This window comes from Polypterus senegalus, chromosome 9 (assembly GCF_016835505.1).
Source record: "Polypterus senegalus isolate Bchr_013 chromosome 9, ASM1683550v1, whole genome shotgun sequence".
Taxonomy (NCBI): domain Eukaryota; kingdom Metazoa; phylum Chordata; class Cladistia; order Polypteriformes; family Polypteridae; genus Polypterus; species Polypterus senegalus.
Window position 1 is genome coordinate 91233080 of NC_053162.1, and position 23984 is coordinate 91257063.

At 36.0% G+C, this 23984-nt stretch overlaps 1 protein-coding gene across 1 annotated transcript in view; it reads left to right on the forward strand.

The window, feature by feature from the left end:
• plcg2 (phospholipase C, gamma 2) overlaps nucleotides 1-23984 on the forward strand; it is a 201546-nt gene that overhangs the window by 139280 nt on the left and 38282 nt on the right. The window contains exons 13-20 of the mRNA XM_039763474.1: nucleotides 66-186; nucleotides 2716-2884; nucleotides 8001-8117; nucleotides 11132-11215; nucleotides 11452-11630; nucleotides 13679-13879; nucleotides 20700-20819; nucleotides 23492-23672. Of these exons, the coding sequence (XP_039619408.1) occupies nucleotides 66-186; nucleotides 2716-2884; nucleotides 8001-8117; nucleotides 11132-11215; nucleotides 11452-11630; nucleotides 13679-13879; nucleotides 20700-20819; nucleotides 23492-23672 (1172 nt within the window). The remainder of the gene's footprint in view (nucleotides 1-65; nucleotides 187-2715; nucleotides 2885-8000; nucleotides 8118-11131; nucleotides 11216-11451; nucleotides 11631-13678; nucleotides 13880-20699; nucleotides 20820-23491; nucleotides 23673-23984) is intronic.

Below are 23984 nucleotides of genomic sequence, written 5' to 3' on the forward strand. Positions count from 1 at the left end.
TTCTTTTTATAATAGAGAGATTTATAATTTTCATTACTGCTATAAAACTCTTTATTATTTTGCAGTGGACTGTTGGGATGGACCTGCAGGAGAACCCATTATCTACCATGGATGGACTCGTACAACTAAAATTAAATTTGATGACGTGGTGAAAGCAATCAATGAACATGCATTTGCTGTATCAGAGTAAATATTGTATTTTAAAATTTGTAATCTTTAAAATCCCAAAATATGTCAATAGGTGTTAAATTGGAAATGTTATTCTGCTCTTCTTGGTTATTCAGGATTTTTAAAACAGTTGTTAGTTAGAAATCTATAATCCCCACTGAGGCACAAAAAAACTGTTTTGACAGCTAGGCTTTTATTTATTTTTCTTGTTTTATGTTTTACATTTTTGCAGTTTAAATATTGCATACATTGTGAGACATGAAGAAAAAGGGTTCTATTGTTGATAATTAATTAACTTATCTGTTGTAACAAAGATAGCCAATACACATTGAAGGTTTGGGGTTGCCACCATCACTGCAAATGGGTATTTTTTTGAGTTGTGTTCAGGTTGAAATCCAAAACAGAACTGACTTTAGTTTGAGTATGGCGGCTTCAAAGGTTGTGACAGGAATTGATGTCATTGGGATCGGAAGTGACGTCTTCGGGGACTAGAAGTTGCGTTATCCATGTCACCGATACCGGAAGTGATATCATCAATAGCACCAGTGCTGGAAGTGACATCATCAGTAGTACCAGCACCTAGTGGGATTTCCCATGGATAGTTTGCAGAGGACTGAGAGAGAAAGTTAGTGCAGCTCGCCACCCTCTGGTCTGGCGTGGTACTACTATGATTAAGGCCATCTAGCTGCCTCCCAATCGCATGTGTGTGACACTCTGTAATTTATAGCAAAGCCAGTAACCAAAAAGCCATCTTGATAAGGCTGCCACTTTTCATTGCCTTTCTGTATAGATGGGGTTCCTGACCATTAGACTTAAATATCAAGGTGGCAGAACTGCACTTAGTTTGAAAAACAGAATAGTAAGGTTTATTCATAAACACAAGATTAGAAAAATAGCATAACTGCTTATATATCAACATAAAATATGAAATGCAAGACAGACAAATGCATAATTAAATAACAGTTAAATGAGAAAGCAGGTCATTAGCTGGCAGTTTAATAGGTGTTTTCACAATTCTCCCTTACTTTGCCAGAGATAAAGAGATTTATGATGACAAGGACTTAAACATTATACCTGATGCTGCATTGACTTCTATTTCATTATTCTGGGCTCAGCCGGAGAGCTTTGATATTTCTCCCCGGAGGCTGCATTAGCTTCCTGTTCCAAAGAGACAGATACTCTGTGACTGGAAGAGATCTTGATCCCACCATCATTGGCAATGCCTTCACTTCAAACCATGTGCATTCATTCTCAAGTGCCTGCATATAGTATTATTATTTTGCCCAACAGAGTGAAAAGGTTGCAGCTTGCAGTTATAGGCTTTAAAGAAATAGTATTATATACATTTTTATCTCTAAGAGTCCCTGCAGTCATGTCAGGTCACCTTTGATTAACACTTCTAGCAATTAAATGAAAATCAAAAAGCAAGCTGACCAAATATTACTAGATCTACAGTTCTGCCATTTTTTATTGTTCAATCTAGAATGCACATAAAGCAGGAATGTAGCCGACATTCTACATCCCTGTTAAGTCTGCTTTATTAACATGCCATGTTTGCCATTGAAAGCTTAATGCTGGCAGCAATCTCCACTTTGTCCTATGGTACTATGAGGTCTTATTAAGAAATGAGAGTGAGGTGATTATGAGACAGACCAATGAATCAGCTGAAGAGTTCTCCAAGGCGAAGTCTATAGATAAAGCTAATGGTTTACTCGTCAGTGTCATCCTTATCAGTGCTCAGAAAATCTGGGTGGTGGCTAAAAGGATGAGAGATCACACGTACAAGCAGCCAAAATTACTTTCCTGTGCAGGGCTGTTAAGCTTACTCTCCAAAACAGAATAAGGAGATTGGAAATACAGGAAAACCATGAACTAAGATGGTCCAGTTGAGGTGGTCTGAACATCTGCCTGAGATTCCCCTGACAGTCTCCTTCAGGAGGTGTAGGAGGCTGGGTCAATGATGGACACGATGGAAGGATTATGTCTCTAAACTTTACTGGGAGAATCCAAGTGTTCCCCAAGAACAGTTGAATGAAGTTATTCTAAATAACATGGCCTGGTGAACCCAACTCGCTCCGTTGCATACCGTGAGCCTCACTAGGAAAAATCCAACTGAAATGATACTGATCATTATTATCCAGAAGAAATTTAAATTGACAGTTCAATACAACATGTAACAGAATTATGTATGTATACCACATGATAGTGACACAAGACATTGTTGTAATTATTATTGCCATGTTGAGAGCCCTAAGGTTATGCCATCGCTTTCAAACAAAGAAAAATTTGATTACCTTTGCAGAGGTTCATTATGTAGTAACTCTTATCAAGTGAATCTGAACCGAGTCAAAGTAGATTAGTGATATAATTTGAAAATATGGAAGATTCTTTGAGTAAACCTATTCAAGGTGCACATTAAAAAGCAAATAGTCTTACCTTGATTTTGATACTACCTTTGTGTACCAGCCTATGGAAATGTATTATATCAGCAGGTCACTATTGCCAGATGAGTTCTGTCTAATCTAATATTTAATTTGTGTTCCATAGGTTTCCAGTTATTTTGTCCATTGAAGAACACTGTTGTGTGGACCAACAACGGTATATTGCTAAAAAATTCAAAGAGGTTTTTGGTGACAAGTTATTAACTGAACCAGTCGAAGCCTTTGCTGACCAGTTGCCTAGTCCAAATCAGCTTAAAGGAAAAATCATACTTAAGGTATGCTTGGCCTGCCAAATGACCATATTTTCTGAATTTGATTATTTCTCTTTCTATAACCTAATTATGTAAGTTATGTACATACTAAGAACATTTGATTTGATAAACATTTCTCTGTAGTACTTGAATTTCCATACATAGGGATATGATGTAGACAACACAGTTTGTAGGATTACTCTGAAAAGGTAAACAGAATCAGAATCAGCTTTATTGGCCAAGTATATATACACATACAAGGAATTGGACTCCAGTTTTACCTTGCTCTCTGTGCATGTGTATGTGTGTATACAACTGTCACAAAGTAACATTTCTACATACTGTATAAAAGAAAGAAATATATATTTGTATATACATATGTACATGTATGTAGGAAATGTGCAAAAGACTATAGTGCAATTGTGCAAAGTGCAAAATCAGAATAAATACAAACTATGGAATATAGAATAATGAAATAAGAAAAACAGTTAGTTACATTATATACACATGGGGACCAGTTCAGTACAAAGGAGGATAGTTATTGACTGGTTTATTGCACAAGTATTATCTCTGATGCTGTGAGATTAACTTAAGTATTCATGAAAGTGATAGATAGATAGATAGATAGATAGATAGATAGATAGATAGATAGATAGATAGATAGATAGATAGATAGATAGATCCTGTGGAAAGAAATCACAATAGTGCTGTAATATTAAATAATTCATTTTAAATGTGTTCAGTAATATACAATTAGAATACTTATAATATTTTTATAATAAATTATCATCATACACACATGTATATAACCCTAAATAACTATTGTAACTCTAATCATTAAAGCAGCCACCAATGAAAAGAAAAAAGTGAATTATTTAATCTTAATGCCTACACTATTTTGTTTTACACTGTTCTTGAATTCTATATTTTTGTAAGAGATGCTGACTTGTAAAAAATTGGTGGAATACTTTAATGATTTTCTATGTAAGAAGAATTAATTTTTTATAATGCGCTTCTTCACTGATATGTGTTTAAAGATAATCAACAGGCCCCAAAGCAATAAATAAGATTTAATTCAATTCAATATACAAATAACAAGTTTCTAACATATTTTATATTTTCATGTGCCAATATTTGACAATAACATAGAATAAGAAAATAAATCTACAGCATGGTTTGATTCTTTCAATTACAATTACCTAAACATCACATGAACAATGTATAAAACGTAAAACAACTTTTAAAATTTTGTTTTAATCAGCTCCACTAGCATTACAATGCCCCCTCCACAAATGCATTAAGTGATCACACGTTTTATAAATTTTGTCTCCTAGAAGATTGGAAACAGGAAAGTGAGTTTGTGAAATGCCCCTTTTCTTTTGGTTCTTCTTTCCAGTACGTTGTCCTTCTGTTCTCTCTTAATCCATAGCTTACCTGTCTTGAATCATTAGAGCTTCTCCTCTCCATTGCATGCAGAAATAGGCAACACTACAGCTTCTCAAGGGCTTGCTGTTTTACAACTGAGGGATAGCACCACACACTGAGAAGTTCTTTCATTTCTAGTGCTTTCTCACTCCCACTGTCATTACTCAAATGTTAAATGATGAGGAGGCATTCCCTTTGGAAGGTGACCTTAGGAATTTAGCCTAGACAGAGGTTTATCAGGCTGAATGGCTAAAAAACCTTGTACTGCTGACAGAGCAATACATGGTGTCACTCCTCTTTCCAATATGAAAGCTATGTCCATCTGTGCCTTGCGGTGCAAGTCTGACCAAAGAAGAGAATGCACATGGGATCAGCAATTGTTCTTACAATTGAGCATAGATTTCTTTTAGTACTTTAGTTGATTGTTGTTTTCAATGGTATTGAAGGTAACTGTGAGATCATTAAAGGACTTCAATGACCAGTTCTGGACAACAGTAAAAGATCCTTTAAAAAAAAGAAAAAAAAATTCTCATGTAACTCGTGCTGCATAAATCTAAATGTTTGTAATTTATTTCTATGGTCAAAATGTGCAAAATTTGTACATGTGCTTGATAAAATATTATTAACGATAATTCCCGTATCCAAGAAACTTCTTGTATTGCTATTTAGTTTGATTAGACAGCCTATGTTTACAGTATTTGATTAAACAGTCCATTTTTCTGATTTCCTAAAAATGAAATTGACTGTACTCATGGAATTTTCAACAGAGGTTTGCTTCTTCACATTATTATCAAAGAATCATATAGGTGCACAGTTTTCATGACTGAGTTCTGTTGTCAACTGTTATCCTCTCCACATTTAGGCTTTCTGTAGACTGGTGTATTTCATATGTAATTATATTAGTCATTTGAAGCCAATCACAGAGCCTATCTTGGTAGTGTAGGATAGACTGGCATTATCAATTTTGCCTTCTTCAACACAAGTTCTGGCTTGTGTTGCCGCTGTCAGAATTTCTTAATATCAGTTTATTTTTTACTGGGCTTTTGGAATGTAATCTTTGTGGCTCATTTGTTAAAATTGTCAATTACCAAGTGACATCTCTGAGCCGTCTTCCTGAGGTACCAGTTAGACATTCGGCTTAAACTAAGAGCTATAATTTAAGGACTGACAACTTTGAGAGACAGAACTTTGCACGAATGGCCAACCAAAAAGGATGGGCTTTTGTTCCCCAAAAAAACTAATAGCAAGTTGTTCACTCCTGCCTTTAAAACACCAAACAAACAAACTGCTTCCTCCAGCAAGCTCACTGCTCAACCTGGCCTTAAATTCTGCTGTATAACAGAGACCACAGTGATTATAGGTTATGTCCATAACAAGCTGGAGCAATCCCTTCTACTCCAGAAGGGTAACTGGGACAGGTACTGAAAAAATGGAAGACCATCCATAACAGGAGTTGAATGAATGGTGCCAATTAGTCCAAACCTTGCTAAGATAGCAAGTACCCAAGCAGAGGAAGACTGAAAGGCCACCCAATCGTCTTGCTGAAAACTGCAACTGACTGATCACCAGTTGCTCAGAAGACATGATTTTGCTACCAACAAAAAGACCAATAGAGTGTGTGTCTAAAACATTAACAAGAAACAGCAGTACTACCCGCAGTCAGAGGGTGTGACCAAGGCAAAGAAAGAGACAAGCTCCTTCCTTGCTGAAGATCCTTGCACATGTGTGGAGAAAAAAGACAAAGCATCGCTTACACAAAGAAATATTAAGTACATCCACTTTGATTCTTAGATTCTTAGTTAGAGGTTAGGACAAAGTCAGCTAATGTATTATAGTATTAGTGTAACTGTAACTGAAATGTGATAATCTTTGTGAAGGATAAGTTCTAATTGAGGTATAAGTATTCCTGAATCCAGCAAGAAAACACAGAATAGCAACTAACACACTTGTGCATACAGAAACTTTGTTGGGAGAGCAGTGCAAGTCAATGCAGAAACTAGCTCTGAGTGAACAATAGTTAAAAGAAGCTTCACAACCTGCTAAAAAGCTTGTCCATCTTAACCACACAAATTAAAAGATCAGAATTCATAAGTTATGAGCCTTCAACTAAACTTTCATAATTGTATTTTTGTTCATAATTTTGTGTTGTTATTGTCTGTCATCAGTACACACCTATATACATATATATTGTGAGGAATAGTATGCTGAGACTGGCATCCAGACTAGAGTTGATCTGGCATCCTTACCCAGCATCACAGAAGAACAGGAGAAGGAAATTATATTTAGTCTTTATCTTCCCTAACACACTAGATGGCAGAGTCCCTAGGCTATGGTACCCCTGTTGATACTAATAGGGAATTGTGGAAATTGTAGCTCTTTGGGTCAACCCTGTTGGTTGCCACCAGGGAGTGCTGAAGGAACTAGTGAGCCCTACTTTTTGAGCTTTCAAATGTACCCAGAAGTACTCCCAAGCCACAGTTTCAGGACAATGGAACTACTACTTGGTTTTGTATAAAAGGAGCAGCCTGCTTCCATACAGAAAACCAGAGCCAGGAGGAAGAAGACAATGCTTACCTGGAGGAGTGGAGGAGGGACAGAAGGTTTGCTACAAGTTTGATTAATACTTTGTGAATAGTGGAAATGTGTGAAAGAATTTCATACAATACAATATTTTGTCCTCACTAGAACTTGTGTCTGAGCTGTTGTGTTGGGTGTTTGGGGTGCTGCAACACCCCCTGATGATCACAATATCTATTATATACCTGTATGTATCCATTTTCTATTAGCCTTATGTTATAAATAAATTGTATTTTGTTTACCACAAAAAGCGTGTCTGGGTTATTTTCAAAAGTAAGGCTGTCACAACAGAGACAATGAAAGTGATTAATGAAGACTTTCACCAATCTGTGAACTTTGTTCATAAATTATACCGATCTCTGCATATTTCTGGTGTCTCTGCTGGGAAATGAAACAATGATTCCTTGCATAACCTACATTTAGCTTGGTGTCCCTTAGATGGAGTCTTGTTGATTGTTTTAATTAAATTGCTTTGGGAGTCCAAGTTCATGGCAACAGTAGTATCAGGAATTGGGTAAAAGGTAGCAGGCAACCAAAGATGGAAGTTGTCAGTTTTACATTCCTTATTAATAAAATCCCATATTTTCCTTTACGTGTGGTATTATAGTGTAATTTAGATAGATAAGTGAGAAAAATCCAATATCCAATCCTTACTAAACTGGCATTGTTAAGGATTTAGAGTCTGCCAGTATTGGGTACAAGTTTCTCAAACCAATTCTGGATGGGGTGGTATGTCAGTGAAAAACACTCTGCAGTGTCAAATGCAGAGAATCGAATATTCTTTAATATTCTGTGAACACAGAAACGAAATAACAGATGACATTCACATAGAGAGCACCCAATCTATTAATCGATCTCCTTGGGGTTGTGAAGCAACAGTACTCACTAAGCACCACACCACTTAAAATATGAAAATGTTTAACTTAAATATGTGTCATAATAAAGTATTATACATCCAGTTAAAAGGTATGAATACTCCCTGAAAAGTCCTGCACTGCATTACTGAAGGATACTTCAATTTACACTAAACATTTGCTACAGAAAATGTGTACACTTTTTCTATAGGTACACTATTTGAAATAATATTCTCTTAGAAATAATTTCCTAAGTACCATGTATTTGTCCTCTTATTTTTCAGCATAAAAAACTATCCACTCTGGATAATGATTTAATTAGTGATGAATATGTAAGCAGAACGGATCTTCGAAAAAGCATAAAACAAGGAGAACTGTACATCTGGGATCAAATTGATGAGGTAAAATATGAGTAGCAATTAAAAAGATATTTTTAATTTACTATAATAAGACCAGTTGAAAAGCCATATTTCATAACAAGTATATAAAAAAGCTCTAACTTACATGTGTAACTGTAGTTGTAACGTGTTATCTTTTACAATGGGAAGAGGGCTTCTCTCTAATAACATCTTCTATACAACAAGGTTTCTTTAATGATATTCTCCACCACTTTATAGTGTACATTTTTCTCACTGTATATGCTTAGTTTTTATGCATAAAACCTGAAAATGTCATTTGGTTGTAATAAAGTCCATACATTTGTTCAAAATAATTTTGCTTAGAATTTTCCAGTTAAAACATCCCCATTTTTCAGTTTAAACAAAGTAAACTTATAGTGAAGACCCAGTTTAATACCATAAAGTAACTCTAATTTGAGTCTAGTTAGAATAAAAAGATTTTTTTGAGTTTTTTTACATGTTTTGATACAATATTTGGTCAGATCTTCAAACAGACCTTAATGATGTGCTATATTAAAATGATTTAAATAGATAAAACATGCCAAATTCTTACAATTATTTAACTCATTCTAGCTGTCGACCTAAACTTTGCTTTGGAATGGTCTGAGCCACACACTTGCACCTTTCAAGAGAAGCGCTCAAAAACTGGTTATAAAAGTAGTTTTTGCCTTATAAAAAGATATTTTTTGAGTTGTATAAAAAAGTCATTAATACCTCTCTGTCTGGAAGATCTTACAAAAATCATGTCGATCTCTCATGTATACCAAGTCCTCAGATTTTTGATAATTTCTGATTTTGTTGAAAAATGGCTATTTTAGAATGTCAGTGTTACTATTTTAATTGCCATGCAAAAACTCACAATGAATTTGTTGTTAAAGCATTTACTTATCAGCAGACCTCTCTTGCCTTCACTGAAATCCTTCTTGTCTAACATACAATGCAAAAATGAGACTGACAAAAGACCAGAAAGAGTAGAGTGAAAATAATGTGCCCTAAGAAACACATTTACATTTATCTAGAGTTTTCCAAAAAGCACCCAGATTACCTTTAAAATATCTCCAATAACGTTTTTGAAGACAAATCAAAATTGGACCTTTTTTGTTGATGAATGCTAGACTGGTGTATAATTGGAAACATCTGGCTCAATTATAGAGCAATTCATAAAATGCCTTATGACACAGAAGAGCTGATTGGATCATAAAAGTATGATAGACTACATTACCCATGCAAAAAGTATGAAATATGCAGTGTATGCCAAAGCAATCCAAACTCAATATTAAACTGATGAGTCACTATATTAAAGGCCCTCATTCTTTTTTTTTTTTTTTGTAATAAATAATTAAATCACAAATCATAACTCTGTAAACTCATTGCTGTGTCTGGTACTGTATGTCCTACTCAGATACAACTAGAAGGAGCCTCTAACACAGAACATGGACTAAACAGCCATTGATTAAAAAATCCAAAATACAAACTTAATCATCCTCTTTAATAAAACCCCTGTGTGCGTCCAGGTGTCTGTGTGTGTGTGTCTTCTGGTGAAGTGCGCATGCGCAGGGCCACATGGCATGTGTTCAGTCTCTTCCTGTACATTCCCTATGTGTGCAGAGAGAGAGAGAGAGAGAGACACACACACACACACACAAAGGCGCGCGAGAGACAGACAGACACACACAGGTGCGCGCGACAGAGACACAGACTGGTGCACACGACACACACACAGACAGGCGCACGCGAGACAGACACACACACAGGCATGCACGAGACAGACACACACACACAGGCGCGCGCGAGACAGACACACACATACACGCACGCGCATGCGAGACAGACAGACACACACACACACACAGGCGCGCATGAGACAGAGACAGACAGACAGACACAGAGGCGCACGCTTAAGAGAGACACACACACACGCAGGCCCGCGAGAGAGAGACACACACACACAGGTGCGCGCGTGCATAGTTGCAATGTTACTTTTCATGGATTTTTCAAATGTTCATTTTTTTCCCTGTGCTTAAAACTCATTAAAAAAAAGTGTTTTTAGCGAGCAGGTCGTAAGGCTATAGCGCGAACTCTTGCAGTGTTAGTTTTCTCTGTTGTTCAAGGTTTTCTTAGTGTTATTCAATGTTTTTACATTTAGTTTACTATTACACTGTGCATTCAATGGTATAATTAACTATATTTGTGTTTAAAAACTTAAAAAAATATATATTTACATACAGTTCATATGGTCTGGAACGGATTAATTGTATTTACATACAATCCTATGGAGGAAATTACTTCAGTTTACGACCAAATTGGGTTACAACCACAGTTTTGGAACGAATTATGGTCGTGAACTGAGGTTCCAGTGTATTACTGTCAGACAAAATTACAGGCGTTTTACAGAAATACAAACCAGTATTACTGAGAGAGAAAATTAAAGGCACACAATACAGTGACGCATATTACAGCCACATACAAGGTCCCTTACCATTTAATATAGACTGTTCATACAAATGTTTATGCACTACTGTTCTAGCGCCCGTTATTGTAACAGGCTTAATGTCTAGTCAAAGATAAAACCTTGTATTACTGAACTTCTGTCTTCTGTGTTGATAATTTTAAAAAATGCATTGTTGGTGTTACTGAATCCAAAAGTATACGGTAGATTCTAAACATTTCTACTTTTAAAGCGTATCTTCACAAAATATTAATTTTCAAAACTGAATGGCTCAGTGTTCTTGCTGTGACTGTCACAGTGACTGGCTATTGTATTTTTTGATGTGTCCCAAAATAAATTGACACCCAACTGTTATAATATTTATCAGTTAAGTTACAGTATGCACAAAATAAAGCCAATGTGGAAGAAAATGTTTTTAGAGTCTGTGTAATTTTTAGATATTCCAATATTGTGACAGCTGTATTTAGGATATTTGAAAAATAATGGATTTTTATAATTTCTTTGAAACTCCAAGCAGATTTCTTACTTCTTACTCAATCTGACATTTTTTACAACTTCAAATTTTTAGAAGTGGAATCGTCACTACTGTGTTATCCACGATAATAAGCTCTCTTATGCTGATGAATATGAATCAGAGGAAGATGGAAATCAGGTAAGATTTTTTTTTTAATTTATAGAAACCTGCAAACATGTGCTATTTTAGTTTCAATTTCATAACCAAGCACAAATGTCTGAGGACTTCTCTACTTCAGGATATCATTATTTAGAACAATAAAATTCTACCATACCTTTTAATGAGCTTGGACCAGATTAGTAAAGTTATTTTCCTTTTGTTAGTAAAATATTTCTTGTTTGTATTCTATGAATCTGACAGCCTTTTATTTTCAGAATATACCAAAGTCAGAAATGCACTTTGCGGAGAAATGGTTCCATGGCAGGATGACAGAAGGAAGACAGACAGCAGAACGGTTGCTTCAGGAATTCTGCTATGAGTCTGGGGGACGAGATGGAACTTTCTTAGTCAGAGAGAGTGACACCTTTGTGAATGATTACACATTATCATTTTGGTATGTTTGATTTGATCAATATAAAGTTTAATTTGATTTACTAATGTTGTAAAGTTTAACTCACGTGTAGTAATTTATACATATGCTAATCAGTTTTGGACAATGTTATACTCAGCCGGGGTCATGGAATAACATACTACTGATGAGACCAAGTCAAATCTACTTCCTGGAGAAGAATTTGCTTGTCTACATTGCACAAAAAACTCTGTCTGGCCAATCAGTACAAGTGCTTTTCTCCTTCTTGTCCAGCTTCTCAAAAAGCTCAGATAAATGTTTTATATGCTGCGTAAAATTATTGTCTGCAAATCTTGATTGCAAAAAACACATAAACATCTTATTTTGATCTGTACTTTTCTTGCAAACTTACATATTTAAGATAATAAATTGATTTACTAAAGCCAATTAAAAAAGTGAAATATGTGGTTTGCATAAGCATTTGTATGCTTTGAATATTTGGTTATGTCAATGTTTGCTGCCCAAACACCTGAAGGTATTCTGGGGTTGTTGTCTACCTGCTTCTTGATTAGGAATAATCTTTGTCAATGCCTTCTTTTATGCTTCTTTCAGATGTACTCTGGTTTCTAGGGAAAAGTTTGTGGACTTACATTTTTTAAACTTGTCATAGATTCTAAATTATGTTATCGAGTTTTGACCAAACCACTTAAGAATGTTCACTTCATCACTCTTGTGCCATTCCAATGTTTCTTTGGATGTGTGAGTCACCACCCTGCTAAACAATGAATTTGCTCCATTAGAACGAATTGAGTCTTGCCTAAAAAAAAAAGATTACTGCCTGTTTTAGCTGCTTGAGCTACTTAAAACACAATGAAATAATTTATATTTAATGCTTGTTATTTTATTGTCCACTGCTTTCCTTCTGTGTAATTTTTTCAGGCTCTGAAAATGAATAAAGAATGAGGGATGAATAATTCCTCAAGGCACAATATATTTTAGGTAGTAAATGAGTATGGGGTCTGAGGTGCATAATGCTTTCCAAAGTAAGCTGCATTTGTTTTTTGCACTCTAATTCTACACTTTAACTTTGAAAAGAAAATGCATAAAATAAAGAAAATAATTCTTCAAAACAACTTCAATAGTCAACCTTGACAATTGCAACATGACAAGAGAGAAACAGCTTTTATATTCAGTTCACAACACAAGAAAGCTGCCTCAGGTTGGGCCAATAATCAGTAGAAGTCGATCGTCGATGCCTTTGTCATCTACTGGCTCTGCTTTGGCTATCCCAATATCTGACATCTTACTTGGCCCTGAAAGAAGAAGTAATACCCACATCAGCACATGACTTTATTCATTTAGATTAATATAACAGGCATAGAGATAAAATGCCTGAAGGGTACAAAACCACGTGTTCAGTCTTTTACAAGTATTAAATGATGACAGTATAAAAGAAAGCTGCAGAGCATCAAGTCTGCCATCAAACCCATTGTGTTATTTGAGACTGTAATACAGTAAGTCTGTTTTTCCCTTATATAGTATGAGTGAAGTCTTTTTGTTTGTGCCATCTTTAAACTTTCTGCCATTATCTCTGACTAATGATGGGAATGCTGTTTCCTTTTCCTTCAATATCTATAAATTGTACTTCTTTAATCTACAACCATTCTACATCCACCAGACTAACTTCCTTCTCTTTAACCTGGTAACATTTTTCCCAAACTGAGTGCATTGTTATTTATAGAGACGTTTTTCATACACCATTTCAAGAGACATTTGATTCTGGTCACTTAACTTAGTAAAGCACCAAAGACTGAAAGTACATTTTTCCTTACCCAATTTTTACTGTAGCACATGCTGACATAGAGTGATTCTTTATTGGTAAATTACAGCTCTCCGTTAACACAAAGAGTAATTTTCCCCATTTGCATCTTTGCATGTCCATTTTTGGTTTAAACACTTTGTCTCAAGTCTATAACACAGTATTGCCATCTCTAAAGTGGCTCTTGAAATACTAATCAACATAAACAGTAGCCAGAAGTCCATATTTTTCAGTATATTCATGATAGTTATTAAGTATTTGTATTTCTCCACAGGAGAGGAGGACGAGTACAGCATTGCAGGATTCGCTCTCTGACTGAAAATGGCCAAGTGAAATACTACCTTACAGACAATCTCCACTTTGACAGCATCTACAGCCTTGTTCAGCACTACAGGGAAAATCCTCTGCGTTGTCATGAGTTTGACTTACGATTAACAGATGCAGTTCCCAAACCAAATCCGCACGAAGACAAAGAGTGAGTGTGAAGTCTGAGGGGAAGAAAGAGGAGGAAGGTTTTCCGTGAGGTCCAAAAACTAAGCATTAAAATACATTAAACCCTTTAAGTTGGCCTGTGGGGAAATTGTTATAACTTCTAATTTGTCTTGGCCTTCTTCATACAAAAGCTTAAAATATTAAGGTAAATTATATTAAAAACAAATGGTCTTGTGCTCAAACCCTATCACAAAGTAGAACTGGGTTAGGAAACGTATCCAGACTTCCTCAGGAATCTTTTACAACATATCTTATGAGGTTTGTAAATTATATGCTAATACTATTACTTTAATAACTCTTTACATTAATTGTTTACCACATAGTTACAATATTATACTGATTGCTCATTTTTGTAATCTATATGGGATGGGGAAAAAAACCAACAAAATCCCCAAAAATGAAACCAAAGCATGTAGTAAACTGTCATTTTTATTGCTTTGTGTGTATGCACATTAATGCATCCATCCATTTCAAACTTTTTAAATCCAGTTCAGAATCGCTGGGTCCAGCGCTCATCACTTTGAAACGTTAAAAGTAAATCAACAAAAAGCTAATGTCTATACATCTCTTAACTTAAAGAAAATTGATATTTGCAGTTATCAAACTAAGATTTCATTTTAATGTACAGCATATTCTAAATGATTGTATAACTGTATATACTTACTAATATTATTATATACTGCTAAGCAGGCAGTGTGGTGCATTGGTTAAGGCTGTGGACTTCAAATCTGGCGGTTCTGGGTTCAAATCCTGCTACTGACACTCTGTGACCATGAGCAAGTAACTGGAAAATGAAAAGAAATGTAACCAGTTCTATCATAAATGTTGTAAGCTGCCTTGGATAAAGGTATCAGCCAAATAAATAAGTGTAATTAAAAATGCATGTCCACATACTGTACTGTTCAGTATATATAAATACTGTAAACGCTAGTGATAAAAAGTTTGATATGTCCATGTTTTTGTTAGAAATTCATTTTGCAAATGGCTATTGTTGCTGGAAATGACTGATTTATAATGTATTATTCAAATATGACCACAAATCCCTATGTGAAAAATAAATTATAAATCAGTCATTTCCAGCAGCAATAGCCATTTCTAATATTATGAATGTCTGTGGTACTTTGATAAAGAAATTATTAGTTTCTAGAAAAGACATGTACCCCAGTGTGAGTGATTGGTGTGGGTCGGCCCAACACTACCAGGTTCCACCAGCAGCCTCTTCAAGCCGCCATCACCTTTAGTCATGACCAGGATGCGCTAAACAGATGGGGACAAACAAACCAAGGAAGGGGATGGTGAAAAGTGCTCAGGTGCTTCATTTAAAATAAATCAAAACAAAGTGTCCAAAAAGTGAAGTGCAAAGTTCCTAAATAAATAAATAATCCATAAGAACACGTGAGATGTAGATGTTAAAACGATCAGATAAATAAAGAATCCATAAAAATGAGGTTAAAACAACTGGCAGGAAACTGTTTTCTGTTAAATGCCTGGTGCCTCTTCTTAAATCGACGCCTCTTCTGTTTATACTGGAAGGGACCTCACAACAGAGGAGATGTCCTACCAACAAGTGGAGCCAACTATCCACTACGAGTCTGGGTCCCTACTGGTCCATAGCTCCTTCAGTAGGGCTCCTGATCCAGAATCTGGTTCTGTTCCTCTCTGGACTATGGCTTCAGAGAGACTCCCCATCTGAACCTTTGACTCCCGCTGCTTTGCGGAGAGTCACTAGTACCACTTGCCCTCTTGCTTCAAGAAATCACAAGCCAGAGTGACCCACTTCACCAACCCTGACCGCTGGCTGTATGCTCAATTCCAGGGGCTCTCATCCAGGCTGCCTGCCTTCTATTTCTCTATTGAGCTCACTCGCTCCTGCCTTCTGTCTCCATCTCTTAACCTTCTTTTTTTCTGACTGGCCTTTTTCCTTTCAATTCCTCCCTTTTTCTTTTTTTTCTCATGCCAGCCCATTCTTAGAAGGCTCTGTGGGTGCAACGTTTCAATTGTGAACTGCAGGAAGCCGATGAAACAACTGAGAAAGACAGCACCTTCACATCCAGGTGCGTTTCACCCCAATTACTCCACCAACTCCCTGAAGTTGCATTAGTACTCATCCACAGCGAATGAGACAGCCAATTTATTATTTATTTATTACAACCTGCCACATTTTTCTAAACCATGGACACACAATACCACAGAGAGTTTGTGTGTGTGTGTGTATGTATATACAGTATATATATATATATATATATATATATATATATATATATATATATATATGTGTCCACACACATATACAGTAATATATATACTGTATATAATATATATACAGTATACACACACTTATATGTCAGAAAACATTGGTCACAGTTGTGGCACCAATTTAGGCTCTGTAGAGTGGTAGTACTCAGGTGGGTGCTCTGTTCTTTGGTCCGCTTTCTCCACAATGAAATGACCCCTGATAGCGGAGGGACCAGAAGGGGCGCGATCACTTGCCCTCATTTGGAAGTTTCTTAGGGCTATGGGAGAAAGAAGGGATAATACCATCAGAGACAGCACCACCTCATTAGTGCTTGCCTTTAATGACTCCAGAAAGTGCACCTCAGATGTGAATTTGTGCCACGATATACATAATTGTTTTTGGGTTTTTTACACAACGTATTTTGGATGCTACCATAGTAGATGCACCTCAGATTCTGGTGTTTTTATTAAACCGGTTTATAGCTTCAGTTTAAAATTGTGAGTGTATTTAAATTGGTCTCAAAATCCAACTGAAAGCATTCTTTGATATTTTCTACTGTGATGTCTGTTGGTAGTTGCATAGGGACACATCTGGTGAATATTACAGCTGCTGAGCTACTCGAATGTGTCTTCAGACCAGAAACTCCACAACAGACAATGTGCAGTAGATGGGAGTATTGTCATAGTTGAGAATCGCATTTTTGACAATTCAAGTCAAAGAAGCACTTGCACTATCAAAAAACACTCCTGTGATAAAATCTTATCTCTATATCTTTTAAGTTTGGGGTGGAAAGAAAGCTCACAATGGCACTAGCAGATTGTGTAAACAGCTTATAAAGTGTGCCCAGAATTTGAATGCAGGTCTTTGAAGCGGCAATGTCACAGAACACTGCACAACCATGCTACGTTTGATGCATTTTCAAAATGCAATCTATTCAAACCTTCTTAAAATCTTATGTTTTCTTCATTAAAATACTAACTTGAGGCTCGGGTATAACTAAAAATATCTTGTAAACCACCCTTGTATGATCTGTTCCTGCAGCTGTATAATGCACTTTAACAATCACTGTTTCAGGATGCTTTGAAATCATTTGCTAATCAACCGTTCTTGAAGATTTCTTTGAACATTTTCAGTCAGGCTGTGGACTGAATTTGGTGGTATGGTATCCCCCCTGTTTGCACATATTTCTGCCATCTGTGAAATGATGTAACATCATTTGATGTTTAATCATTGTGCATGTAATGTATTTAAAAGAACAGGAAACTCTGGGTATCAATCTTTTATCTGCAATTTTACTCTGAAATTATAAACAACTTCCATCTTCCTAATATTTTGTCAATTCAGGTGTATTGTCATGTGTCCATAGTACAATGAAATGTAAACCTGATTTCACTTGTCCCACTCCACCACCTGCATTCAATAAATTGTACAACTTGCTTTTCTCAATCCACTCCAGTACCAGGTTTACAAGTCAGAATTCAATAGTCAAGTCAAGTCAAAGTGAACTTTATTGTCATCTCAACTATATACAAGTATACAGATAGACGAAATTGCAAAGCTCAGGGTCCACAGTGTAACAGATTAAAATTCAATCGCTGTTTATGTGGAGTTTGCAATTTCTCCTACATCACAGAAACATGAATGTAATGACGACTGTCAAGTGTACATTTGCCCAGTATGGCCGAGTGTGTGTCATCCCATCCCTGTTGTTTCCTGCCTTACCCAAGATATTACTGAACTCAGGCGCCCATAACCTTGCAAAGTAACAGCTAATTTAGGAAATGAAGGCTTAGTCATAGTGTAAAAATGAATTTAGTGGTCATTTTTAAAGGGGTTGCAGGTTTACTTTGTTAAAGATTAATCTTATATACATTCCCACTTAGAAGTACTATCACTAGAGTGATATCTCCATGTGACTATATAATTAGAATACCTAAACTAGCTATAGAAAGCAGATGATTTATTATGTTAGCTTTAACACTTTTAACTATTTATTTGCATAGTCACAAGAGGTTAAGCATATAAATATTACACTACTTGGAGACCCAGAGGTTCAGCAAATTATTTAAGGAACCACTGGTTCATCATCCGAATTGACAGAACTGGGCCAAGGGCATTCCATGCTAACAAATGTAAAATGTAGAATAATGAAAGGTTATGAGCCACATTCACTGAGTAGGGTACTAGCGTCTTTGAGAAAACTAATAAGTGTCAACATGTGATCCAAACAATAGTAATCAGTGCCAAATGTTTATAGAGTACCAAATAAAACTAAGTAGGAGACTTCATCTGCATTGTTGATTTTCAAAATAATTTGTATTAGCCGCTTTCACACTAATACTTTGAGTCGGATTATAAATCCACTCTCTTTTAACCCCATATTATATAACAGTACCTCCCTGTTTTGTTTTTAAAAATAAAGGTTTTGGTCTGAAAAAATGTTGGATCCCCTGTCCTTTATTAACAGAACCATTATAAGTTTACTTCAGAGGATATGAGCGACTTCAAAAATAGGGAAAAGTATAGTAAATATGAAATCGGGTATATGTGCAAGGCTTAAAGGAGACTATCTAGCCTATGTACACAACAGCCATCAGTCAAGTGTGGCAAACATAAAGCAAAAGTTATTTGCGTATGAATGTAGCATGGAAAAGGCAGGAAGGTAGTGTAGATGTTAGTGCTTCTTGGGTTCAAACCCCATGCCTGGTTTGTTGCCTGTGTAAAACTTGAATATTATTCTTGGGTCTCCTTGGGTTTTACTCCTAGAAATTCACAAATACATGTATCTTAGGTTAACTGGTGATTTTAAATTGTCTCAGAGTGAATGTAAGTTTAGTTTCATACAGTACATGATTGGACCCTGGGATAGATGCATGGTTGCCTCCTGCCTTGTGATAACTGCTGCCACAAGCATAAATTGAATTAAACAGGTTTGAGGGTATATGTATAGCAGGAGAGGTTTTAAAGCTTCGCCGTGATGGCAATAGGTTTATCCATTTTCATCCATCCATCCATTTTCTAACCCGCTGAATCCGAACACAGGGTCACGGGGTTCTGCTGGAGCCAATCCCAGCCAACACAGGGCACAAGGCAGGAACCAATCCAGGGCAGGGTGCCAACCCACTGCAGGACACACACAAACACACCCACACACCAAGCACACACTAGGGCCAATTTAGAATCGCCAATCCACCTAACCTGCATGTCTTTGGATTGTGGGAGGAAACCGGAGTGCCCGGAGGAAACCCACGCAGACACGGGGAGAACATGCAAACTCCACGCAGGGAGGACCCGGGAAGTGAACCCGGGTCCCCTAACTGCGAGGCAGCTACCACTGCGCCACCGTGCCGCCCACTTATCCATTTTCATAAAACATATTATAAAATATTACTCGTTTGACTTCATTTAGTGCCCATATTGCCATAAGAAAGTGTAAAGTGTGAGAATTATTTTTTTCCCTGCATTAATTTTAGCAAGTCATACAAATCTCTCTGTCACTGTGGTTTTGAACTGGCCAACAATCAATCTGTTTTCTGAATTTGCTAAATCCAGTAGAAGGCCTTATTTATGGACTATTAATAGTCAGCATTCTTACATACCCTCGCACAGTGGTTCCCAAACTTGGTCCTGAGGACCCACTGTATCTGCAGTTTTTTATTCCACACAAATTCACAACTAGTGATAATAATTGATCTCATTTATTTAGATGGTCTCTTTTTCTCTACTCTTATTCTACCTTTAGAAAAGCACAGCAGTATGATTTTTACATTTATAAGACATTTAGAAATGTTTCCACTTTTGCTTTAAATGCTTGCCTCTATTTTGTTGTTGTCCTACTGTTTTGTTATTTTTGTTGTGCAGTTTGCACCTTTCATTGTATCCTAATAATGATAATTAAAACAAACAGAACTGACAGCCAGGTAAACAACACCGAATGATGAAAGGCTGCAATAACTTTAGCATCAGACCTACTAATTAGTAGATAATAAATTAATCAATCAGAACACTTGGAAAAGCAGAATGAAAATCAGGCAGAAAATTGTTAAAAAGTTAAAAAAAAAAACTATCCCCTTATAAGTACTTAGTATATTTTAATAAAAAATTTCCAAAATTAGTTTTGTTTTCCCATTGACTCCAAAGCACAGAAACTGTGAAAATTGGGCTAGGAGTCCAATTAAAAACAGAAGTTAGTTGGAAGAAAAACCTGTAGCCACAGTGGGTCCCCAGGACTGAGTTTGGGAAGCACTGCTCTAGCAGGAGCTGCTCACTGGACTGGAAATGCTCAGTTTGCTCATTCTTTACATCATTTTGAGGGTTTTGTCTTAGAACATCAGCTTCTATCCACATTGCTAGGTTTTTGGGATTATCAATATTTTGAGTGCCCATGATATTAGTTATAGTATATGCTATATGCTGGCGCCCTGCCCGGAGTTTGTTTCCTGCCTTGCACCCTGTGTTGGCTGGGATTGGCTCCAGCAGACTCCTGTGACCCTGTAGTTAGGATATAGCGGGTTGGATAATGGATGGATGGATATGCTACTCATGGTCTCCTTTCTTTCTTTTTTAGATGGTTTTATCAAAACCTGAGTCGAGGTGAAGCAGAAGACATGCTTAGTAGAATACCCCGTGATGGAGCCTTTCTTATACGAAGCAGAGAGGAGCCAAATTCATTTGCCATTTCCTTCAGGTACAATGTTACTGTATATAATGCATAAAGAATGTTACAGCAGGAGACAGAGAGAAGGGCTTTAACCTTCTTCCTTCTGCAACATGTTTTGCCCTTATTTTTAGAACTTTACTTTAACAATCAATACTCATTATTAGGCAAATAAAAATGTCACATACTGTACTGTATAAAACAAAACAGAATCAACTCAGCTGTAATTTAAGATGAATTTCCAATCAATCAAGTTACTGAATATGCTAAGAAAAAACAAAACATATCAGGGGCAAATATGTTTAAAATATCAATTCTATTTAGTTATGTAATTTTGTCACTTTTATGTTATGTACAACTACTTACTCTGAAATATTGAATTTTCTGTAACATGCATTCCAAATTTAAAACATTTGGTGTGCAAATATAATGTGCTTTGTGTTTCTTGCTGCAGGGTATAGCTTCATTAATCAGTATAAATGCTATGTAAACAGCTATACCACCTGCACTTCAGAACAGGTCATCCACCTGATGCTAAGCATGTTTGGGACTGGCCAGTAATTGGATGGTAGACCATCTAGTAAAAGCTTGGGTTGATAGTGGAAGAGGTGCTGGAGAGGCCAACAGGAAGCACTTACCCTGTAGTCTGTGTGTGAATCCAAGTGACTGCAACACTGTGCTGTAAAATGATGCTATCCTTCGGATGAGATGTAAAACCAAGATCTTCACTGTCTGTAGTTAAAGATCCCTGGACATCATTCGAAAAGACTGTAGTTCATAGATAGATTGAACTCTGTTTGTCCCCTTTTAACAGGAACTCTTTGAATAAATAAATGCATAAATAGGTAGATAATAAATAAATTTATAATGACCTCATCCATCCTGGTCCCCAAACTTCTCCTGTCTCTAAGTGTCTCTCTCTCACCCCTTCACCACCTAATGGCTAGTGTGTGGTGAGCATACTGGCGCAATAATGGCTGCTATCGCATCATTCATTTGGGTGCTACACAGTGGTGGTCACTGTCAATGTAAAGTGCTTTGAGTAGCAAGAAAAGTGCTATATAAATGTAAAGAATTATTATTTTGTTTTTAAGACCAAAATCAGAAAGCTTAGACTTACCTGTTATTTTTAATAGTAAACATTTTAGTATTTTTTTCTGCAGACACAGACTTAGTCAATACACTGTTAGTTAGAGATTGTAAGACCAGCATCAGTTTTTCTGCCCTAATTACAATATAAATGAGTACACCACTACTAATTCCCACACAGTGTCACACAGGAAAGACATTCAACATGGGGTTTCTTGATAGATGATTTTGCTATTGGCAGTGGTGTTATTTTTGGTTTGTGGCAGTCTTCAGTCTTCCTATTATAGAACTGGAGCCATTTGAAGTAGACACCAAGAGGAAGACTTAATACAATTGCATGTTCTTGAATTAATGGTGAATGGGGCCACTGTTGGTAATGTAGAATATGATTGTTGGGTTTTAATTAAAATAATATTTATTTTATATTTTGCAGAATTTGGAATTGATGCAAGTTAAGTGATGAAGTATGTAAATATAATATATAGAGACAAAATAAGATTTGCTTTTATCATTTTACTCAGTTCAGATGCTAGTACATCATAATTACAGTAATCTTCAGCTTAACATTGCACTTGTTATGTCTGCTTATGCTCTCATGCTCAATCCTGATTACTATTCAAGTTATTCCTTTACAACATCAATTAATGTCAAATATCAAAATGAAAGGATCTCACCAAAAACTAATTCCCCAGGTTACATTAAACACCAATCTCAAATGTTCAGTCAAATTGAAAACTTTGAACCATTACGGAAAAATTTTCAAGGTGTGATTTTTCTTAATTAAACAGAACAGCTAATCTAAAATAACTTAGTCAAACTAAAACTTTATTTTTTACATGAGTTGGTCTTTCTAAACTTGTAAGACCTAATGTGAATTCTGTCAATATATTATTGATTTTATTAAATATTTAATAATGATGTACCACACAAAACCTACATTTCTGTCAACATCTGCAAAACTACGTCTTTCAAGAATTTGGACCTGACTTCAAGTCATAACATACATCGGTATACGTTTAGTAGCATTCATAGTCAAAAGTTATTGGACTTGCATATACAAAGTAATAATGTTTTGAGCTTTCAGTTTAGCATTATTTCATTCTGCTGACTATAAATAGTATAAATATTGCAATTACTTCACAAGTATAATTTGATGAAATACTTAAGGCAGTTACTTTTACAACTGTAATATGATGGTATTTAATTTACCTTGAGTTAAATTGATCATTTTAATCACACAGAAAAAAAGAACCTTACTGTAACGCTGATCAGCAAGAACTAACAGAAGCAGAGAGGCAAAGAAAATTAATAGTTAATCATTTGACTTTGTAATGTAATAGTAATTTGCTTTCATTTTTTCTTCAATTGCTATCATCCTGAATAAGAAAATGTATTTGTTAGAAAGTTTGCAGCAAGATAAGAGGTATAAATCTTACTTAAACCTTACTTTTACACTCATTACACAACTTGCTCCTCTCTACGGTGGTAAAGAACTGTCTGTCAGAACCTTTGAGGCCCCTATGTCAACACATTTCCTTGATCACTAGCTCTGAGTGTCTAGAGCAGCTGTTTTGATGAGCACATAATTAATGCTGCCTTCTGTAATATTTCAGGGGAGATGGAAAAGTAAAGCACTGCAGAATCCAGAAAGAAGGCAACATGATTGTTTTAGGATCCTCAACTGAATTTGAGAGTCTGGTGGAACTTGTCAATTACTTTAGAAAAAAGCCCCTCTACAGGAAGATTAAACTACGCTACCCAGTAACAGAGGAACTTCTGCAGCGGTTTGGCACGGTAAATAAACAGAATTTACTCTGTGGCCTCATCATGTGAATTTACAGGAAACATCTGAATGGTGACCCAGGTGAACCACAGATAGGACTTTGCAATGTCAAATAACATCACAAAAACAGAAATGTGTTTTAACATTTGAAAAAAAAAAAATATATATATATATATATATATTTTATTTATTTTTGCAACCAAATCATGTTTTGGCTGTAGCTAATATGCAGTTTTAAAAATGGAATGAAACTATTTCATCAAAAGAGTTCTCAGCTGCCTTCCCAGCTTTGTCTCAGTCGTCTCATTTTGATTAAATGGCAC